At 37.4% G+C, this 24,308-nt stretch overlaps 1 protein-coding gene across 2 annotated transcripts in view; it reads left to right on the top strand.

Annotated features, from left to right (window-relative positions):
• Positions 1-424: 424 nt before the first annotated feature.
• Positions 425-24,308, top strand: part of NPTN (neuroplastin) — a 55,806-nt gene continuing 31,922 nt past the window's right edge. Inside the window, exon 1 of one of the 2 annotated variants that reach the window (XM_027123557.1) lies at positions 425-714. In XM_027123557.1, coding sequence (XP_026979358.1) covers positions 624-714 — 91 coding nt within the window. In that variant the 5' untranslated portion in view covers positions 425-623. The remainder of the gene's footprint in view (positions 715-24,308) is intronic. The other variant, XR_003436458.1, reaches the window with a different exon arrangement.

Raw genomic sequence — 24,308 nt, 5'->3', positions numbered from 1 at the left:
TGCCAGTAGAGGGTCTAAGGTCAAAGTCCAGAAGGAAGAAACAGCAGGACTTTGATAGGGAACAATGAGAGGAAGGCTTAAAAGAGCCCGTGTTGCATTAAATTTTGCAGCCAAGAGCTCCAACAACTGAAAGGCAGGATGGGCGGAGAAATATATTCCCAAAGCTTCCTCTTATTTATGTGCGCTCCCCGCATTCACAGAGGAATAAGCAGAACGCAGACTTCTCCCTTCCCCAGGGCCGAGAACAGGAGCTCCGCCTCTCCCCGTCACGTGGCCAGAGGCGTCCCTGGCACGTGACCTATCTCGCGCTAGGCCAATCAGCCTCTGCAGGGGCGGGAACGCGGAGTCCGAGGGGCAGGAGGATCGATTGAGACCGCCTCTTCTCGCGAGCCTTGACGCCGTTGCTCCTCAGCCGCCCACGGCCGGGAGCGAAGGTCTCGCGAGGCTTGGGCGCTGCGGCGGTAGGAGGACGGGGAAGGACGGAGCCGAGCCACGGCTGCCTCCCTCGCTCTCTCCCTCGAGCGCTCGCCCGCCCCCTCCCTCCCTCCCCTCCCTTCCCCGGCCCCGGCTCCGGCCCCGGCTCCGGCCTCGGCCCGTTCGCTGTTCGGTCTTCTGCAGGGAGAATGTCGGGCTCGTCGCTCCCCAGCGCCCTGGCCCTCTCGCTGTTGCTGGTCTCTGGCTCCCTCCTCCCAGGGCCAGGCGCCGCTCAGAACGGTAAGCGGGGCGCCGGGGGCGGGCCGGGCGGGGGCTGAGGGAAGCTGGTGGCCGGAGAGGGCCGTTCGGGGCCCGAGGAGGTGGTGGAGCCAGGGGAGGGGGCCCGGCAATCGGAGTCTGGAGGGCTGCGGGCCCGAGACGAGCAGATGCCGGTCGGGAGTTCGAAGAGGCGCTGGTGTGAGAACCGGAGGTGCCTATCCGAGAGGTGGGGGCGTCCGATAAGAGCCTGAGGTGTTGTTGACTTAGAGGCTCCACGTCTTGGGGCTTGTCGCTCCGAGTCGGGGAGGGGACCCCAAGGAAGCCGACGTGAGGAGCTGGCGTAGCGGGGGCGGCGAGGAGGGGGCGCAGCGTTTAAAGGCGGCACAAGACAGGCATTTGTGTTTAAGGTGACGGAGAGTGGTGTCAGGCTCCCCAAGAGAACACTGGGGTCACTGGGGTCGTCCAGGGTTCTACTGGGGCCCCGTAAGACTGGTGATATCCTTAAAAATAAGAGAGACGTGGGGGGAAGGGAGTACTGAAGAATACTGAGCAGAGTACTAGAGCCTTAAGGAGGGGGTAAAGAATCAGGGAGCCTTGGCTGTGGAGGTGGAGAGAAGGTGGGTGGAAAGCCAAGATAGTGGGTTGACTGCAGTAGGGGATCTGGAAAGAGGAGCAGCAGTGGCTCTAAACGAGATGAGGGAAGAGAACTGGCTTTACTAAGGAGGGTGGAGTGTTGGGCATTCTAGGGTAGTGGTTGGGAGAGCAAAAAGGAGTTTCTAAATAAGGAGAGGAAAAAGGAGAAGAGGATGGGGAAAAAGGGTTGAAACTGAGGTAGGGGGAATTATTTATTACAGAAATAAGGGTTTCTGGCTATAGAGATGGGGGTGGGGTAAGACAGAAAATAAGGGAAGGGAGTAAAATGCAGGAAGCCGGGGGTGTAATGTTGGTTTGCAGTGTGGAGGATATATTAGGGAAGGGAGGAGCAGAGTTTTGGCAAGTGCTGTTTGATACTGGTTGGGGCCTCTGGGAAGGCAGGGACACACAGCTGAAACTGCAGTGGTGGGATTGAGAGCAGTCACTGGAGAGAGAGAGAGATGGAGGAAGTGGGTTTTTAAGATCGAAAAGTTTCAAGACAGAAGAGACATTATTTCTGAGGAACATAAAAGTAGTCCCTGGGATATGTGCAGGATACAGTGGAAAGGAGAGAATTGGGTTTTGAACTGAAGCTGTTTAGAGAAGATGGAGAAATGGTGGGGAAGTATGGTGAGGGGGGATCTAGACAAAAAAGATTCCGATTGTTAAAGGTATGTGTTACAATTCAGCTGCTGAATTGATCTTTCAGAGATGAGATTAGAAGTATTGTGAACCCGTTTCCGCTTTTGTGGAAACAGCCTTTAAGAGGTTTAAAAAATATTTTTATAGGAAAAAATTTATGAGGGTGAACTCATACATGACTGTACTGAAGAGTGAACTATAAATTCTTTTGTTAATTCTTCGGTGTTTCTTTGTTGTTTGTTATGCTAGAACAATTTAAAATTACTCTTGTTGGAATAGCTGAAATTAAAATGGCTTTCATTAAAAAAAAACAAAAACGAATGGAGTTAAGCATTCTAAGGAGAATCTAGGCTTAAAATGCTGAAGATTACAGTGAAAATATATCAGTAAAGATCGAAAAAGCATCAGTTAAATGTAAGTGTCATACCAAATTGTATAAATAAAATCTTATGTATGCTTCATGGCCTTGAATTATCACTGCAGGGGTCAGGAAGGAAACATTTTTCTGTCTCTAGCATTGAATATACGAAGCATATTGGGTATTTTCCCTATTTTCCTCCAAAGCATGAGGCCACTAAGGAAGGCAAGGTAGAGTTAGTTTGATTTGTCTTATCAGTTTTTAGTCTGTGTTAACAATATGACTTAAGCCTAATACTAATTTCAGCTATTCAATTTGTGTAAAAAGCAAGGTTTCATTTGGCACAATAGGTGAGAGATTTTTGATCTCAACATGTTCAATCTCTGTGCTGGCATAGCTTCTTCAAAAATTTATAATACAGTGAAATTGTAGTTTCTTAGCAACTAAAGCAAGGTTTTTGGATGGGCCTACAAAGACTCATCTGGCTATTCTCAGTGATATGTGTTCTAAATACAGCATAGTGCAGCCTTTTCCTTGAAATGAGCTTGAATTCAGTCACATGACATGACTGGTGAAGTGAAGCTGAGCTTGTAGTTGACCCAAATGAATGTAAATTTAATTCAAGGAAGAAATGGCTATTTTTTTGAGTTTGAGTCCATGTAGGTAAGGATGCCATTTTATAGCTTTTTATAGCGTGTCTGTAAGATGAAAGCTTTCAATTGGTAATAGCTCTACAATCGTCTGACCTCATGTCATGGAGTTTGTATTTTCTTATAGTGTTTTTCAGAAATGGATACTATGCTCTGGATGATCTTGAAAAGTTGGATTATCTATTTAAAATGATGACTTTTTAAAAAACATCCCCAAACCGAAGTATTTCTGGATTATGTGGTAGTTTAGACTGAGTATAGATGTTTTTCGTTATTCCTAAAATGAAGAATTTGGACTAGATGACTCTCAAGGTCTCTTTTAGCTGTGACCCATTACCATAGAGATTCAGGGTTTTTCATTCAGATACAATTTGTTTCCCATACAAACAGTTAGACTTGTAGGACCATAGTTTCAAGTAAAATCCTCTTTAACGTGTCATTTTAAAGGAAGAAAACTGTCCTAAAATATAACCTTCCTGGTAAGACTTTGAAAGCTTTAGAGTGAAATTAGAATTGAATAAGTATAAACCAGACAGTATTATATGATGATCAAGAGCACAGACTCTGGATCCTGATAGACCTGGGTTTGAGTCCCATCTCTTGGTAGCTGAGTGACTTTGAGTAAGATGCTTAATACTTCCAAGTCTCAGTTTTATCATCTGTAAAATGGGGTTTATAATAATGCCCATCCCCTAGGGATGATGTGAGAATTAAATGAGACAATGACCATAAAGCACTTAGGTTTCTGCCTGGTATATAGTGAGTCTCAGTAGGGAGTAAGTTTTTACTATATGTAACACTTGTTACTATATGTAACATATGTTACTATATGTAACATATGCTACATTACTATATGTAGCATAACAATACTATATGTACTAAATGTTTGCTTACTATAGTGAGTAAATGTTATCTATTACTATTATTATCCTTTAAAAATACCATTATTAATTATTTTTCTTCATGTATATATCAAGCATTTAATTGTTAATGCTGCTCACTGTCATCTTGAAAAAAGTTAAGTAGGCCATTTGAAGGCCCCAGATTTGTGCTTTTTGCTTATGTAACTTTTTTATAGAAGTGACCAGCTGTGCTGCCTCTGCAATTGTAGATTCTGATGAGGAAGTTCATACTTCCATTTAATTGTCTGGGAGGTTTCATGGTTTTCTTTCTCTTTCAGTGAACTAAATATCTTTTCATGGCTAGGTAGCACCTTTTCATAGCATCTCATTGTTGTGAATAAGAGAAATAGAATGTAGTGCCTGGCACACAGTGAAGTGTTGGAGATGTTAACTGATGAATGAATGTGAAGTGTAAAAATGTAATATATTCATACTGAAAATATAAAAATAGACAATTAACACTGTTTAGGGGGAGAAGATGAGTCGAATGATCTAAAATGAGTTTATTAATGATCTAAATTTTAAGAAACCATTTTGCTTGGGTGATACTAGATAGTTGTGAACATTGTGCTTTGTAACAGTGCCAGTATTTGCATTAGATGATTCATGAATCTTTTTCTTTTCTGTCAAGTGCTGTTTGCTTCAGTGGTTTGGCAGTTTCTCTCCCTGAGTATGTTTTTAGACGTTTGCTATTGATAGTGCATCTTTCCTTTGGGTGAACTAAAATGAGCAATGGAAGACGTGTTATCTATAGCAGCTGTGGCACAAATGACATGCCAAATATCAAGCAGCAAATCTTAACATAATTAGTCCAAATAAGATTTTAAATGACCAGAAGAAACTATTTGCCTTGGAATTTATTAGCGTTTCCTAAGGAGATCATAAGCCTCCAGACTCTCAGGCAACTGACAACAGTGTCACTACTGATGTAATGAAGCACCCAGGCATGAGAAATTGGTCAGGGGACCAGGGTGGTAAGGCCATGTTACAACATCAGGATGTGTTCCTGGGCTCTAGTCTTTGTTTTTCAAGATTCCTGGATCCAAATTAGAAAAAGATGCAGGTAGGTTTTTGTGTTGTCAGACATAACAGAGCTTAACGTGTTAGTATACCAAGGTTTAAAACAATAAAAGGCAATAAAAGTATTTATATGTAAATGTACCCTACAGTCCAAACATTCACCATAAATTAAGATTGAAGTTCATTACAGATCTGACTTTGTGTGAGTTATACAGATCCTCATGAAAAATTAGACTGTTTTGTCTTGAAGGAATCCCTTGATTTTTCTCATTAATACAGTTTTAATGTGAAACATTTTCTCCTCCTGTGGAGTATACCTTTAGACATTAATAAAAGACAAAATGTAATTGTATTGTCTTTATTTTAATTTTTTTAATAAAAGTAAATAACTGGGCTGGCAGAGATACCGGATACGATTAGAAAAGCGCTCTGTCAATTTGGACATTGTTTTTCATTTATTTAGTTTGAGCTACTTTTTCAGAGTAAGATGTTTCATATTTAAAATCTGAAATTTTGCTGGGTCTATGTAAAGGTGTTTTTTCAAGACAATTTGGGAAGGAGATAAGGTGTTAATATCTATACAAATGAAGCATGTAGGAAAATAATGAATGAGACTGTTTTGGATATCACACAGGAGATGTTCAATAAAAACTTGAATAAAATTATGCAAAGAAATTTTGGAAGAAGTGAATTGTGTGAAAAAATTTCTGAGGCAGTCTATTCAGTTTGTTTACAGTGAGCACAGTCTGGACAGGATCAGAAGTAGAGAATGAAGTTCTAAGAGAAAAGACAGAGGAAAGGCTATAGTAATTGTACAAGGAGAAAAACAGGAAGCGAGAATGAGGAATGAATCTTCCTTTGACAAGCATCTGGAAAAATAGAATCTGTTAGAAAGAATAAATAGACCAGGGTCCTCTAAAGTATATCCGAACATCAAAATTAAAATATGTAATGATGCAAAATCGCCGCCTGTGAACAGTTGGCCTTGCTTTCAGTGTTCCTCTTTAAACAAAACACTATCATTTTACATGAATTTTTATAAATGCCATTGGTGATATGGAGCTTAATTTTAAGCACCTTAGATAATGCATTTTTAAATTGTGAGGTTCTTGTGGATTTTTTTTCCCCCGGAATTCCTAATTTTAGTTGGTAAGGATTAGCTTTGTGAAAGCAGGAAACTTCTCCAGTAAAACTAGTTGAATATAAACTGTTGCATTTTATAGGCTTATATATATAGAAGTAAACTTCTCACTGAATTTAAAGTAAAATACTGTACTGATCCTATGTAAAAACATTATTCCAAAGGTATTGATGTTTACATTAAAAACTTGAATACACAAGTAAATTGTATGGTTTTCAGGTTTATTCAAGAGTCAGGATTCGTACAATTCCAGTTTACTATGTCGTCTAAAATTGAAAGTAGGCCTAATTTTTTTTTTGTTGTTGCTTACTTTTGTGTATATGCAAAAATAGACGTTTATTAATCAAACTTAATTAACTTGAGGTTACTTTTTCGTTATTGTTGAGAACTTTTAATTGGTCTGTGTGGAAATGGGGGTTTACTAAATACTTAAAGTATTCCCCTAGTTATCTACATTTATTTGCATACAGTAAGTCAATGGTAGATTTATTTGATGTTCCTCACACATCTACTGTTTTTTTTGTTTTGTTTCTTGTTTTCGTTGTGTTTCAAATTTAAAAAACCTAGTCTTATCTCTTCGTTAAAGCTGTGGCCGGCTTTGATGGAAAAATATTGTGTTAAGTTCCTTGTACTAAAAAGTACTGAATGGTATTCTTTTGCATTTCTGGAAACAATTATGGAATGTTTTAAGACTAACCTTCTAAAAAAAAAAAAAGACTTTCTTTCTAAATAATCTTATTTACTGGAAACTTAGGGTACGCTTTATGGTTTTTTCCAGAAGTATGTCAATTTGGATATGCTTTGCTTCCCTTTGCTTTGTCTTGATTTATATCATTGTTACACCCAACTATTGCTTCAAATTGACTAGACAGTGAAATATAATGAGATGATTTGAGATCACTCTGAAGGTGTCAGGATTCTGTATATTATGTAAGGCTCTATTATTAGAAAACATAAAGTTCCAAATTGCACCCATAGTTTTAATCCTATCCAAATGTATACTCACATTCTAAAAGTGATTAAATATAAAATACAAGACAATATGTCCTTTGTGACAGAATACTAACAAGGCAAAATGTTCCATATGCAGTAAGATACATTTAAAAAAAAAAAGTGAGAGTGTGCTCGCATATATAAATTATGTCATCGATTTTTCTTCCTGATGATAGTATTTGTAAACCACTAGACTACGTGATGTGTAAATTCCCTTCCAGTTCTAAAATTACACAGTGCTATGGACCTTACAGTTTAGGTAGGTACTGCTTCTAATGGTTAAAAGGCCTAGAGAGAGAATACTTTGTTTTAATAAATTTTTTGAAACTAACTTTTTGGAATTAAGGAAAATTGACTTTGAGGCCATGCACTGTTTTGAAATCCAACTGCCTGTAAACTTACTTCAGACAACACTTGTAGTTCATGTTTCAAAGAAGGCAGAATGGTGTCTGTTATAGAGATAGCATATTAAGCTTGCTAGGAAAATTGCCAGTGTGAATTAAACAATTAAGAAATGAAAATCACTGCCAGGTAGGTAGATATTTTGTGTTCTCTTTGTTGGTTGAAAAGTAGTTGACTGTTGAAGAGGCAGTGAAGCGCACTTAACTAATTGTATTTTTATGTTATCCTTTGAGAAGTTTTGCTTTCTGTTTATGAATTAATTTCTCCTGTCCCTATGCATTTGTTAAAGACCTTTAAACCTGTCCATTATAGTTGAACAGGGCAACCCAAGTGTTACCTGAATTAAATCTGAGCAAGTTTGTAGATTGATATTCCTTAGAAACAGAGTGTCAAAGTCTCAGCTTATAAATTTATTCGTTATACTACCTTATTGGGTAGGTCCATTTCCTATTTTTTCCTTTTTACATTTTGTTAGAATTTCAAACATACGAAAGTAGAATGAATAATGTAATAAACTCCCATATAACCATCATGTGTCAACAGTTATTAGCCACATCCTTGCTGCTTATTAATTTAAAAATAACCTGAAAAATTAACATTGCAAACTAAAATTTTCTAGGTGCTGAAATGTAGTTAGTTAGGGATTAACTTACATTAGTAAAATAGAAATAATTTGGTTCATATGTAATTATGTTGTAATGACTTTAAAAATATAAAAGCCCTTTAGCAAAAGGCTTTCAAACTTTTGTCTTGACCCAGATAAAGAAATAGACTTTATTTGTGACTAAGTATATGCAGAAATATGTAACGTTTTGTGAAATAATACCTTTCCTTACTCTGTAACGTATTTGAAGGAAACCATTGTGATCTTCTAAATTGATTTCATAATTCATTAACAGGCTATGAAACTCATGTTTGAAAAACAGCATTTTCAAGTATGGAGTAGTTTTGTTTTATTTTTATATACTATGTAGTCTGAAGCAATATGATGATTTTTGTAAACATAAGGACTTTCACGAGGCATTTATCAGTAATATCAGCATGTACTGTTATTAGTCATCCTTAGTAAAGAAAATATATCATTGTTTAATTAATATGTTACCCATTACTTATATAATATTGGTTCCCCCTCTCCATTTGAATTTCAGAAAAAGGGAAAGCTACAATAATTTGAATATCATAAGCAAAGCACAAGTTTCCCAGTATGTTTAGTTGTCCTTTCTTTTAAATTAGCACTTATAGTCATTATTCCCTGGCCCTACCTTTGAGTTATTGCTTGAGTACAGGACTGGGAGCACTACAGTTTATTCTGAGCTGAATGCTTCCACATTTCTGGTGAGTACAGAATGACTTGAACACTGGCCAAGGGAAGAGATGGAAAGCAGAACCATCACTGAAGAGTCATTTGCCTTTCCTGTTTAAGATCCTAGAGTAGCAACTTTATTTTCTTATTTTTAGACATTGCTTCTTGAAGGAAACAAAGGCAAGATGTCCTGTACTGTGTTGGCAACTATCTGTGAAATAATTTTCAATCTATAGATTGAATGAATACGTTAAATTTAATTTAGGATTTTTTGTGATTATACAAGTTTAACAGGTTGGAAACCATTGTGGAGCACCTGGAAAAAATAGCTAAGCAGCTCCAGCATGGAAATTAATATCATTTATGCTTAATCTCAAATAATTCATCAAGGAAGATGAAATAAATGGCCTTAATGCAAACCAGGAAGCTGGAAAAGAGAAAGTATAAAGAGGTTTCAAACAACTTGCAGTGAACTGTCATTGAATTACCCTTAGACAAAGAAGATAGTGATCACATATCAAAATTATGGTTTCTATTTTCTTACTAGGATTGAACTCCAAGTAATGACGAACACTTTCCAACCACATTTAGGAAAAGATGCAGATAGTTCTACATTGATGGTAGCATGAGACTTAGGAGAAAAGCCTGAAGGAGCTAAAATTAGGAAAAGGGAGCACTAGGGGGATGTGATTATCTATTAATACCTTCAAGGTAGCAGTGTAAATGAAGTAAGGGAATTAGGCAGTCTCCAAAGATGGATGGGCTGTATCAAAGAGCAGTGGCCTAGACCACTGGGAAGAAAAGCATAGGTATAGTATTAAAAAGGTGATTTAAATGAAACTAGCAGAAGAATAGAGTTATTTGCAGTCACTCATAGTTAGAGCCATTATAAGTAGGGCAAAGAGCTGGTTGACAGGGACTTCATAAAACAAGAGAATATCTCTTTCTGTTGTATCTATTACTCATTTAGGAGTTCAAGAGGAGGAAAAAACCTTTATGGGAATGAATAGGAAATGTGATGGGCTTTCCAGAAGTTTTTTTTTTTTTTTTTTTTTTTTTTGGCTATGCCACTCAGCTTGCGGGATCTTAGTTCCCTGACCAGGGATTGAACCCAGGCCTTCAGCAGTGAAAGCGCAGAGTCCTAACCACTGGACTGCCAGGGCATTCCCTTTCCAGAAGTTTTTAAGGGTCAGAAATTAGTTTGTTTCTAACTCTAAATTTCTATGATTATGAATTCAAGAAAAATGGTAGATTAACTTTGGAATCCATTAAAATAGCTTTTAAGACCTGCCTATAATACTTTAAACAGGATTCTGTTTATTGTAACCTTCATAAACAGCTTTTTTGTTTAGTTATCAAAAATCTACACTGAAATTTTTCCAATCTCTGTTTCACACACAGAAGCATAAGCTTTGTAAGAGTTCATTCACTAGACTGGATGGAACCTAGTAAAAGTTTAACCTTTGGCTTTAAGAAATTAGACTTTTCTTTTGTGTGGTAAATTTTAGCTATTAAGAAAGGCTTATCATCAGGAAATGAGCACTTCCAGACTAACTCTTAAGGCTTCTCAGTCAAAATACTGCTGTGACAAAAGCCCCAGCCTGTTTTATGAGTGGAGCTGGTGCTGCAGTGCTTTGGTAGAGACGGGAGCTCACTTTAATTAGCTCGAAGACTGTAGGGTTGCTAGGTAAAATGCAGGACACCCATATATATTTGAATTTCAGATAAACAACGAAGAATTTTTATTTCGTACATCTGGTGATCCTAGAAGAATGTCTTTTTTGCTGTTTTGACCTTCTGTTTAGAACTTAACCAAGAGTCTTGTAATTTGGTTAGTTTTTGTGTATTAAAAGAAACCTTTAAAAAGTAGATTTAATATGAGCAAAATCATGTTACATTGAAAATTTTGTATGAGTAAGTGTAGTTTAGGGTAGTATTATTTTATTCTGGTTACATCACATTTCTATATGGTTTTTTCCCTTCAATTCTGCTACCTTACATTTGACAGAGTAAGTTTTTCATTTATTCTCTAAAAATTAAAGCTATTTTCAAGAAGGGTGTGAGGAGAGGGCCTCAGGCTTTTTGTTTTGTTTTGTTTTGTTTTTTAGCAATTCCCCTTTTCTCTCCTTACCTAAAATATTTTAAAATTTAGGGCACTATTGTCTGAGGGTATATGATAGAGATGTTTCTGGGGCTATTGGTTCAAGGATTGTCCTTTTTCAGTTTTTGCTTAGGGGCTTGGAACATATTTGCATTTTTGTCTTGAAAGAAGAAAAGGAATGAATGAAGATGTGACTGACCACACCCTTTTCTTCCTAGTGGGTTCAGAATAATTTTAACTTGCTTAATTATAAACACCCGATTTAGAGAGTCAGGGAAAGTGAATGAGGGATGTAATTTCTTTATTGTTAAATTTCAGTACTAAGAAAAAATCATGGTTTCATGAGATTTATTGTAAGGTCTTTGATCAGAGGTATGTCACTGTGTCAGTCATTCAGTATAAGAGATCTACCTTCTTTTCTTTTGGTGTGGACTGGGGTGAGGTGGCTATAAGAATAATAAGAATTGAACAGTGTGATAGGCCCCAGGGTGAATGATATTAAGTAACATAAAGCATAATCATAACTATACTTAAACATATTTATTTGAAATATATTTAAGGCAGTTTTAAGAAGTATTAAAAATAACTCATGGTTTTTATGAAACTAGAAAATTAGTATAGTTTAACTTTGATGCCTAAACTGAGTTGAAGACAATAGTACTGGATAAGTAAATTGATACAGTCTGTCACCCTTGTAAATGTAAAATGTAAATAAAAACTATGTTCAAAAGGTCGTTTTGTGGGGCAATGTAGTTGCATGGAAAGAGCGCTGGATTTGGCAGTAGCCTTGAATTCTGTTTCTATTTCACTTCCTGTGGTTTCTATTTTTTAAATTAGCATAATAATCTGTTGGGTTTTTATGAGATTAGATGATAATGTATGGAAAGTGCTTTATAAACTGCTTTACTGTAGAGTGGCATGTATGTATAGCTTTGAATTATAGGGCCTGGTACTTAAAAAGTGTTTACTTTTAATGGGTTAACTACAACTCTGGTAGTTCATAGGAAAGTGAAGAGGAAAATAAAGTTCTAGTGAGAAGGGCCAGATTATTTCAGGGTTGGTTTTATGACTATATCATATCATAACGTGCATTTTAGATGGTTGTTACCAGACTAGCCTTTTCACTGAATTATCTCCCTCTACTAGGGAAGGTCAGTATTGACTTTTTTTGTAATCTTTGTTACGTACCTCCCAGTACTGTTCTCAAGTTAAACCTAGTTACAGGGACACCATGTTACCCTTCGTCCTCCTCCTTTCCCTCCCCCAGGTATGTGACAGAAAGCAATGTCAGGTATCTTTCTTGTATCCTCTCTTTATTAACACATTTTTGTAACTCGCCTTTGCTGTCCTGAAGTGAAATTCATAGGTGTTTTAACCTACATGCACACTATTAAGAAAAATATATATATATAATCCCTTGAATGTAATATAAAGGAGAAAATAACTTGGTAAAATGTTTATTCAGTAGTTCAGTCTAAATGCTCAGGCATGACTACACAGGAAGACAATGAAGTAGTCTGCTGTTTTTGTCCATATGTAGAAAAACCAGGAATGTGACAGTTACAAGTGCAGACTTGTGCTGTACTAGTGACTCAGATATCACAGGTGACATTGCTGTTGATAATGTGATTTTCTGAAAAGGTGAACAACTCTTGGTAAAGTTCCAAATGAAGCAAAAGTACAATCTCTCCTCACTTTACACAGTAACTGCATTCCTGGAAAGTTGAATGATGATTAAAACCATGCAAGAGTACTTTGTGGTGTATTTAAAACAGAGCTATGTTCTAGGCTCAGACCAGGTTTTCAACTTGAATGTCATTTGAAAGTTGTGTAGGAAGAGGAACAATTCTTTGTTGTGCAAGACTTTTCCTACTTTGTGGGATATTGAAGATCCCTGGTCCCAGCCCACTAAAGGCTGGTAATGCTATCCCAATCATTGTGTTAACCAAAAATATACCCACAAATTTTCAGAATGCTCCATAAAAGTCAGAGCAGCACCTGTTGAGAATATCTCCATTTTGTGTCTGCACTTGTAAGTATCCTCTGATAAAGGATTATAGCACCTAGTTCCCGGCACAACCCCTGGTCAAAGCCACACCTCTTCTAGGAACGGACAGGCAAGGAGAGCAGCTGTTCACTTGTTTTTATTCTTTTTGTTGACATGCATTAAAGCAGGGATTGCAAACTCGTTTACCATAGGAGCTAGGCAAGTACCTTTTGCTAAAGTGGAGAATATAATGCATGCTTTGACTGAAAACACTGAAAGCTGGGCTTTTAAAAATACTGTGCTGGTCAAATAAAACTGTCAGTGGGCCCGCATTTTGTGTCCTCTTCACCAAAGAACTATGATATGGATTTTCAAGCCTAAGAGATTGGATTGGAGTCTTGATTTTTGCCAAGCCTCTTACTCTGTTTCCTCATCTGTTTATTTGGAATAATACACACCTTCACAGGTTAGAATGAGATTGCATGCATAAATGAACTAGCATGATAGCTGACACAAGATGCATGTTTGATAAGATTTTCTCTCTTCACTAATATCCTTTCAGTTATCTTGGTTTACTTTTTAATCTGTTTGAAAGCTAGCTATGCTTTATAGTGAAATGGTTATGAAATTTGAAATATCTAATATGGGGGATATTAGTTGCTTCTTAATTTTAACAGAAGCAAGGAAGTAATTAAAATGAAATTTTTAGGTTAACACACAACCTACCTACCACTTAAGGTATTTGGAGCCTGATCATTTTAAGCTATTTGGAGCCTGACGCTTGTAACACTAAACTTACGGATTCCAAACTATTTCAGTAGAATAGCCTCCTTAGTCTTTGAGGTTAGCTTTCAATCTTAGCAGAGCAATGATCTTTATTTAGCATATTTATTTATTTGTGAAGTAACGTTGGAGCAGGTAATTTTGCTAGTACTGCAGTACTTTATTGCACCTTCAAAATTAGATTATGCTATAGAAGTGACATATTTTTATAGTTGTTACTTGAGTTAGAAATTTAGCAACATGATTTTTACTAGGAAACTCTGGTGTATGATTTTCTTTCAATTGCCCAGTGAATGTTTTGAAAGGTTTACATTTTCTTGGTTCGTGTAAAATGTTTTAGAGGCATATACATCTTGTTGTACATCTTGTTTTCATACTTTAGCAGCAGGAACTGTTTTTTTAACTTTCATTTTTCTTTAGTAATTAACACAATTGATCTAAATGGTTAAAGCAATACCTGTGCTTTATTTCTTTGTTCCTATCCTCAGATTCTGTTGTTCATCTTTGTTTTCCTCTACAATATGATTTTGAGCCCTATGTTTTAGTGATAATGTATATATTATTTTTGTAAGGTCTAACCCCCACCCCCAGTTTCTCCTATCTCAACTTTAGTGTCTTCTTACCCATATCTACTTGGTCCTGTCCTTTCTGGTATCTTCAGTTGTTTCTAGATAAACATTTGGCACTTTTAAATTCTTTGTCCTGTTTTATTTGAATCCTTTTGAGGGGCAGAGAGGTAGCAAATTCTATTATACTTCTAATAGACAAAATTTAGCTTAATTGATTGATATTTTTGAGCTCATGTGTTTGCATATTGTGACTTCTGGGTATTTTTGCTTTTCCTAGTAGCTGTTTAATGGTTTTCTTTATATGGAGATTTTTCTAACATGCTTTTTAAATCCTTTAATCCCCACAGGGTCATAATGTCCATATTTCTCAGAAACAGCTTAGCTAGCCTTCGAGGCCTAGTTACAAAGGAAGTTAATTCCTGAAGGAACTGAGGACATCAAGGCAGAAAGAATTCCAGGCAGGCAGCTAGTAATGAATATTGATTGTGAACTGTGAGGTACTTGGTGTGGGCTGGTAAATTTTAGTGCTTTAGAGGTAACCCTGCAAGGCTACCTCTTACTGTGGAGTGCACATGAAACATTCTGAAATGTATGCCCATGGAGCATATAATTTGCTACTCCGTGGCAGGTAGACATTAAAATTCACTTATAGGGTGGGGATAGTGTTAGGGGAAATCAGATTTTACAGCTGTAGGATGAAAGGGCAAACTTTGATAAGCATTAAAGAAAAAAAAAACCCATTAGAGTATACACAGTAGTAGTTCTTAACTCTAGGAACAGCATTAAGCTATAGTGAAAACTGCTCAGAAATAGCCAGAAGTACGAGCTTGTTTGGCATTTGTATTTCAGTAACAGGTATGTATATTTTACCAGCTATTTAAAGTCAGAATGGGAAAGAATTTGAGTGGAATGTGTTTTTAGTAGTGTCTGAAGAGTGTCACCTTACCATTCTGCAACACTATCCGTTTGTCACTGAAAAAGCTCAAGAATTGTATCGAGTCTTAAACTCTCAAAATACACCATTGGAAAAACTTGACAGGCCCGGTAGTACCAGGTGAGCCTGAGGTAACCAGATATATAAGCTTGTCAGCTATCTCTGCCTAGAGTTTAATGAAGTTTTCATCAGGTTGAACTTTAAAAGAATAAGTATAGCTAACTACAGGAGGCAATATTAGCAGGCAGAGGGCATGACTCTTCCTACCTTGGATAGTGATTAAACAACATTTTGACATGGAATTATTTAATTTAAAATTTTGAAAAAGAAGGAAAGTTATTGGATTTTAAAAAATTAGGAAAGGACTTGCTTAACATGATAATTTCAGATTATACTTAGGTGTTTTAAGTAAAATATTAGAGTTCCCCCTTTTACCCCTCGATTCCCACTCCTCAGGAATAAGCACTGTCAGTAGTTGTGTATCTTTTCAAAGCTTGTTCTTTGTAGATATGTCATTAACAGGCTGTAATGCTCTAGTAGTATTAATTATGTTATAATTCATTGTGATATTTATAGCCTTCATTTTTTGAGTATAGTAATTGGAGTGACAGATATTTTCATTTATATAAGTGTATGGAGCCTCTAGGATACATCTGTTGTTACTGTCACTGAAGGGAATTATGTTGATGACTGAATTCTTGATATAGAAATTGGCACACTGAGAGGACCTTTCTCATTCCAAACAGGGAAAAGCTTCATTAAATGGAAAAAGAACAATATATTGCTGTATTTTTATCCTCAGTCGTATTTTTTTGGTGGAAATCTTAAATGTTTATACATTTACTATTTAGCTATGTAAATAATTCCTGGGACCACTCCACTAATTTTTAATAGAAGCATTCTGTATACAATTTTGCTATCCCTTTTCAAGAGAAGCAGCAATAATTTTTGCTGGTGTTTGGGGCAGTAGGTAAGTAATATAACCTGATCCTCCACCTCATCGTGGAGGTGGAGGTACTACCTAATTGTGGAATTATGAGATAATGAAGACCCGCAACAAGATAAGAGTACAAATGAGAAGTAATTATGAAAGAAGAGAATAGATTTAGATTGTTGACTGAATATTGGGATTTCCTGAGGAATTGAGGAAGGAACAGATTTTAGTAGATGGAACATTAGTGAACAGGAATCAGGAATTTTGAATTCTGGTGAGGGTTCGAAACTACATTACAGCCTCTTTGGACCGTGGTATATCTAAGTGTTAGATTGGGGCAAGAATTAGATTTAGGAACTTTCAACCTATAGCAGTAGAAAGTTTTTTCTTTTTATTTAAAAAATAAGTCAAATCTTAATTTGTTAATTAGATAGATGTAGAGCTGTTTGGGGGAGAGGGAATCCTCTAATTGTTCCAAAGAATCCTTAGGGCCTAAGGAGCAGGGTTTTAAAATTAATGAAATGAATGACCCCTTTGTAGACCTACTTCTGAAGTTTTTGCACAAGGATGTTTTTGGTTCACAGTCCACTTGGGCAGTCTTGATATCTGCTTGAAAAAGGTCTTGTGGATACTTTGCAAGGTAGATGATTAAAATATTTATACTAATACATGTGTCCACGGTTGAAAATAAGACCAAAAGAAAGATGATCCCTTTAAGGCAGAATCTATCAAATAGCACAAAGATAATATCCTATGCAAAATGGACTTGGTAAACTAATTTTTATTGCAACGTTTGTCAGCTTCTTTGTGAGAAAGAGCTACCTGTCATGTGTCCTGAGTTTTGAAATCCAGGAATATGCACTCGATAGGAGAAAACAGAGGTGTGCTGTTGAGACCCTGCTTGGAAAAGGATTGAAAGTACTATTACGTTTCATCGCTTGGTGGGAAGAAAATCTTAGGGGTAGCAACCACCTTGAAGATCTGCCAGTAAGAACTGGAGATCTACTATTAAGTTCCAGTTTACTAGTAAGGAATGCCAGCTTAAAACAGTAAGTCACAGTTAGTAATGTCAAATACTTTTTAAACTCACAGGCCCACACAGAAGTTCCATAGAGGTAAGTTAGATAATTGGGGATGGTGGTATAGTGATAAAAGCCTGAACTGGTAACGGTGATGAGAAAGAAGTATAATAGAACATGCTGTGTGACAGTCATTCTGAGATAAAATGTTTTTGAATTAAATAATGTATGTAAGATAGTTCTAATTGTCCATAGTAAACAAAACATTGTTATTAGTGAGGTAGTATTTGAGCTCTGGAATTATAACTGCCAGGGTGTGCATCCTGCCTCTGCACATCTGTAGAGTGACAGTACAACCTTAAGGGGTAGTGAATTAAATTATATAATATACTTTGCACTATGCCTGACATATATGAATGATCAATAAAGCTTAGCTGCTGTTATAATAATTTGGTTTCAGAGATGTTCAGTTATGCGTTCAGTAATCTTTTTGGAATGTTCTTTAAAAAAAAAATAATAACAGTTAGAAAATGTCCTACTCCCTGCCCCTTCCCCACAGATGTTTTTCTTAAAGGTTATCTTTTCAAAGAAAGAGATTTCTAGGCTGTATGTTTTTGATTCTAGGAGGTTTACAGGGAATCTGAACTTCCCTCTTTTTTAGAATTGATGATGGGTAGCATCATTACCTAATTTGAAAAAGAATGGGAAAGTTGCATTCTAACTGTAAAGTAAAATTTCAAATTAGAAATCTGTTTTACACTCAATTTTTATTTCTTTGCCTATTATTATTAATGGATGCATAGCAAGAAAACAAACTGACATTAGGGATTTGATTTTTTTTTTTTTTAATAAAAAGTAACTTCTACGAAATCTCTGGTAAATTCAAATATGCCATAGCCTGGTCTCCTAGAATTTATGATTCTCTTGATATTCAGAAAGATGGCTCTGATATGAAAAACTCCCCTAGTCAAAGAAAGATGGTTTTATTATACTGTTCATTAAAGTACTCATAATTACTAGTACATTTTAAGTTGTTAATAGGATGAAATTTAATGAAAGGGTTTTAAGCTTAATCCTTGGTTAATGAGAATTGTGTTTCTCAGCATTCTTTTAACAAATATTATTGAGTATAATATGTATAGCAAGGAATTGTGGGGATACAAAATTAGAGACATATCCTGGTTTCTAGATGATTTATAATTTGTTAAAATATACTCTTTCTCACAAACACATTATTGCCTCATGCATCTTCATGGATTTATAGAATACTGTATTTCAATTAATTGAGCATTTATAATATGTAGATTTACAGAATATTAGAGCAGAAAGGACCTTAGAAATCATCTGTTCCAATCTTCTAATTATACACACAAGGGAACTGAGGTTTCATATTTTAATATAAATATTATATAGAGTGTTACATATAACCCATGTTATTAAGTGGAACGATTTCTATACAATATTTCATTAAAAAAATTTATTTATTTATTTATTGCTGCGTTGGGTCTTCGTTGTGGTGCGCGGGCTTCTCTTGTGGAGCATGGGCTCTAGGCTTGCGGGCTCAGTAGTTGTGGCACACAGGCTTAGTTGCTCTGTGTCATGTTGCATCTTCCCGGACCAGGGCTCGAACCTGTGTCCCTTGCATTGGCAGGAGGATTCTTAAACACTGCTCCACCAGGGAAGACCCTCTACACATTCTTATGCTTTTTTTAAAGTCACAATTTAAATTGATATGTCTAGCATTTTATTACCATGCAGTTTGGCATTCATTTTTGAAACACTATCAGAGAGTACCTGATAACACATTCTAGAGAGTCAATCTTGGCCTATTCTGTAGCAGGGTTTATAATTTTGCTAGATATGATAATACTTTCAGACTAGTAAGTATAGAGCTACCTTTTTCAAATACTAGGGTTCATTGATCTTCGTATACTGTCTTTTGAAATCAAGGCAGTAGGGTTTGATTATATACTGCATACTTTACAGTAAGGCAAGAGATTCTGGTTAATGGGAAAATTATCTGAACCAAGGGTGGCATAGCTACCAAATAATGGTTGGAGAATGGAGTTGAGGATTTATCAGCTTTGATAGAGGAAAAAAAAAAAAACTAAGGAATTTGGAGGTGCTTTTGTAGGACTAGATACATTTAAATTTGAGGCATAGCTATTTAACAATCAAAGGGGTTCTTAGAAAATTATTGCTTAAAGTTTTTGGGAAAAGTTTGTAAATCACAAATATACTGTGTTTAGAACTGGAAGTTAATTGACCTAGAGTTTTACTCTGGGATAACTCCACTCTAATTGCTTGATCTTACACAACACAACCTCCAGGTTTCCCGAAGTAGGGTGATCATAATTCTGTTTGTGCCTATTGCAACAAAATTATTCATAACATCCCTTTCCTTCTTAAAAGTGTTCTCGTTTTGATGATAAATTATGTGGTTACTTTACCCATAAATGTAATATCTGCCCTCGAGTACTTAATGTGATGAACACATATGAAACGTCCTCCTGTACTGGGTAAGATTCTTTTCCTTAAGCTGGGAGATTTCTGTTCAGTGGAGTTAGGAGGGCATTAATAAAGATAGCCTAGTGGAGATCAGGGTGATCTCAAGGTTTAAGACGATTTATAGGCTAGAAAAGAGCCCTGTGTTTTCTGTGCTTGCATCAGAAACACAACATAGGTGGATGTTACTTAGCTTGTCTGGGCAAAACTGAATTCTCATTCCTCAAAGGTAGTTGTGCACTTATGTATCATTAAAAATTTTAGGGCTTCGCTGGTGGCACAGTGGTTGAGAGTCCGCCTGCCGATGCAGGGGACACGGGTTCGTGCCCCGGTCTGGGAAGATCCCACATGCCACGGAGTGGCTGGGCCCGTGAGCCATGGCCTCTGAGCCTGCGCGTCCAGAGCCTGTGCTCCGCAACGGGAGAGGCCACAACAGTGAGAGCCCACATACTGCAAAAAAAAAAAAATTATCTGCAGTCAGATACACTCAATCCCAAGGGCAAATAAATCTGTGTACATAGTTATAAGTATTTTCAGTTAGTATATTTAATTTTTAAAATAGACTTTATTTTTTAGAGTGCTTTTAGGTTTACAGCAAAATTGAGCAGAAAGTAGAGTTCCCACATATCCCCTGCCCACACGCACACTTACAGCCTCCTCCACTAACACCATCCCTACCAGAGTGGTACATTAGATACAATTGATGAACCTACGTTGACACATCATTATCACCCAAAGTCCGTAGTTTACGTTAGAGCTCATTCTTGGTGTTGTACCTTCTACAGGTTTTGACAAATGTATAATGCCATATATCCACCATTATTACTAGAGAATAGTTTCACTGCCCTAAACATTCTTTGAGGTCCACCTATTCATCCCACCTCCCCCTTAGCCCCTGGCAACCAGTGATCTTTTTGCCATTTCCATAGTTTTGCCTTTCCCAGAATGTCATATAGTTGGAATCATACAGTATGTAGCCTTTTTTAGATTTGCTTTGTGCATTTAAGGTTCCTCCATGTCTTTCCCTGGCTTAATAGCCCATTTCCTTTTAGCACTGAATAATATTCCATTGTCTGGAAGTATATTTAATTTTAAGAAAGTGTTATTGATAGGCTGTTTCTAGATAGGCTTACTAAATTTACCACAAGAAGGATCTTAGTTCTTTTTAACAACAGATTGAATGTATGTTAAACTGTTAAGTTTTATAAAAATTTCAGGTGCTGCCCTTTATTAATTTGGCCACTGACCACACCACCAGAGAATTGTCTGTAATGTCTTTTTTAAACTCTTTCCTATGAAGCCAGGCTTTTCAAGAGAAGAGTGGTGGAATCATCAGCACTATGGGGAAGTCTTGCTTCTGAACCATCTTTTGTTTTCTCACTCTTCTCTCCCCCTTCCCCAACACACACACACACACACACACACGCGCGCGCGCACACACACACACAAACAGAATTGCTTTAGGACCTCTTTGATTCTGTGCAGTTCTATCTCCATTCTTTAATAGAATTATAATTTTAAGGAGTTAGTGATTGTAGTGTGCTGCACATTCAGATGGAGGGGTCCTGGCTTTTCATAGCCAGAAATTATTAATTAATTAATTACATTTAAGTGGTGACAAAAATATCTGTAACTTTAACTACAAAAAACTTTCCTGGCCCAGTGAGGCGCATTGACTGCAGTTGTGGAAAGTGTTAGGCGACCATGCTTTGGCTTTGGACACACCTGGATTCCAGTCCAGACTCTTTCACTATTAGCTTATAACTGTGGGAAAAGTACTCAACTTTTTTGGGCCTTAGTTTCCACATCTTGAAGGGGATTATAATGGCACCTATGTCATGTTGTGAGGATTAAATGAGATCATGTAAAAGTGCTTATTAGTACATCGTCTAACACATAACACATACTTAGAAAATGTTACCTGTTGATATACATGTCTAATGATAAGTAATACTAGTAATAGCTGTCAAAGAGAGCACAGATAGATGTCTGTTAGTGTATAAGGGATTTTTACTTTTGTTTTTAGGTGAGTTTGCGTAAATATATATCATATAATTTACTAATTCAAAGGACATTTTCAACTTGGTCCTCTTGTCCTGTATGCAAGTAGAAAACTGAACTAAATCAGATCAGCATTCCTTCTTCCTTAGGAGTGTCTTGTCCAGGGGTTGCAGTGTCAGTTTGAGTGACTTTCTTGGTTCTCTGCAGTGGGGAATTGTGTTCAGACTGTTTCTCGGCTACCTTTGAATTGTGGTGCGTTGGGATTTGTGATTATATTGGAATCGGATGGGTTCTTGGTGTTTCTGGACATACTTGCAGGCATTCCTTTTATGTTAGCGTGGTTAGTATATTGGATGAACAGGCTTAAATCTAAGCTTGTTTTGAAGTGCAATTCAGAAGAAGGGAGAAAAAATACAGAACAGATCCACTAGCAGCATATTTCTAGAGCATAATCAAGCACATAGTCACAGCATTCGAGAGGACATAAACTCCCCCAGTTCACAGAGAATGTGAGAATAAGCATTTGTGATTTCCACTTAATGATCAAGAATATGATTAAAACAGAGTAATACTTTTTACTGCTCTCTAAGGATTTACTGATAACCAGTTTTCTTTAGTGATTGAACCAGTAGTAAAATGAACAAAACCAGCTTCCTTCTCTCTGTATATTAGTTGGCATTGACTTTGACAGGTGGGCAGGTGGCAGTTTGTAAGACTAAAACATAGCTTCTTGGGTACCCCTTTATCTGGAAGTGAGCTCAGCTTTTCTTGCAGGGGCTTGGTGTCTCCCTGCTGGAATTCTAAAACTTCCCCTGCATCTGAGAATGATATCTTTTTGGCTTCTTGGGGCCTCTCATAGCTAGTTCCTTTCAAGGAACTTACATTGCATCTCAAAAGGTAGTTTAGAGTAGCATTTGAAGGCAGAACAGTTAATCTAAGGCTGTTAATTACTGCTTCCTGTCCTTCGCAGACTCTGAATCTTTTATGAATTGAAAGACTAGTATGAATTTGGAGTTCTTGACCTCTACTTGAGTAAGTGTAGTACCTCCCTTAGGGTTCTGAGGTCCCTGGTGTAGAGTTTATCTCCAAAGGCAAATACTTCTATGGATATAAACAGAAAAATTTCCACTTAGCAACCTGCATTTTCAGCCAGCCCCATTATATCCTTGGCTTTTGGTCTGTAGGAAAACTTCCATTGAATTCATACCTCTCCTGTGAAATATTCTCAACCTGATGTTGGTAGATACTGGCCCCACTCTGCTCTTTGCAGAGGATCTGGCTTGGTCCCAAGAGTGACTCAGAGTACCCTCTTTTAGCTTCTCACCTGTACTTTAGATACTGAATTACCTTAGCCTGAATTGGTAAAAATGCGGAATGAACCCTTGGTGGTGGAGTAAATGGGTGAGAGAGAGTATGCTTGCACTGTGATATGGACCCCACTCCAAGTTCTTCCAGTAAGTCTGGATTTTTTTTTCACTCTCTTTTTGCCATTGCCACCTTGTCTTATGGAAGTGTAACCTCAAGCAAATTATGGGCCGTTGGAAGTAGGCATCAACTTTTAGTTCCTGGGCAGTGCCTGGCAATGTTGTTGAAGCCTAGCCTTCACCATAGAGTTTAGTTTAATTCATCATTGTACAGTTCTCATTCTTTTTGATCTGGCCTCTAGAAGCCAGGCAACTAAATTATGTGAAGAGAGCCTGTCAAATGCCATGGTTATTTTTTTGTTTTGTTTTGTTTTTATTTTTGTTTTTATCCCATGGTTATTTTTAAGACTGACTTTTCAGAAGATTTTTCTAGTTGTATAAATTTATGGGATTATGGAGGGCATAGTCCCTCCAGACACTGGCAATGAGTTGAGTTACTGTTACTGTTGGTTTTACTCCTGAGCTGACCCCCATAGTATTTCTTACTCTGAAGTACAGATTGTCTTGCTCTCCTGTGCCTGAGGGTCTGCATTCAGGTAGAGGCTGCTTCACAGACAATTGGGTTGTTTGCCATGGGCCCAGGGAAGAAGAGGATGTGGGGAAAGTCTAACCTGAATTCAGGATAGGATCCTGCATGAGAGAAATTTGCTAGCCTTTCAGTTGAAATTTGGACTCTGACTCCCAAAAGAAGGTGTCAGTAGGTCAGTTAACACTTCTTGCTGTGACCCATAAAAGACATTGCATCTCTAACGGAGTGTTCACCCATCCAAAAGAGAGATCCTGACTTGCATATAACCTGTTGCCACTTGCGGTTATCTTTCATCACTTGCCTGAGTTTGGAAAGGTAATGGTTTGTGCTCTAAGGAAGGAGATTTCCCCGAGACCTGAGGCTTTCTCATTCCAACTGGCTGGGCCCATTGCTAAAACGCTTTCCAGTGGGCTTGCTTCTGCCTGGCCAGCACCTGGGCTGCCCCAGCTTGTAATTAGCCTGCCTTTGCTTCATAAGCTTCCCAGGGTGGTTCTTCTTCTAAAAGCTTGTATGAAATGCTGTTTACTGTCTCTTTATAGTTTAAAAATGAATCCTTTTTGTTCTTTGCAGCTCATTTGCTTTTTTCTTTTCTTTTCTTTTCTTTCCTTTAAATTATTATTAACACCTGTTGATTCTTTTTTTTTTTCTGATTGGCCTGTCACTGCATTCCTGCTCCCCCTCCCTCTAGCTGGGTTTGTCAAGTCGCCCATGTCAGAAACTAAGCTCACTGGGGACGCCTTTGAGCTGTACTGTGACGTGGTCGGGAGCCCCACGCCAGAGATCCA

Source organism: Aethalodelphis obliquidens, unplaced genomic scaffold (genome assembly GCF_003676395.1).
Source record: "Aethalodelphis obliquidens isolate GAN/ISIS:26980383/991018 unplaced genomic scaffold, ASM367639v1 scaffold26, whole genome shotgun sequence".
Classification (NCBI taxonomy): domain Eukaryota; kingdom Metazoa; phylum Chordata; class Mammalia; order Artiodactyla; family Delphinidae; genus Aethalodelphis; species Aethalodelphis obliquidens.
This window is presented reverse-complemented; position numbering and strand designations above follow the sequence as displayed.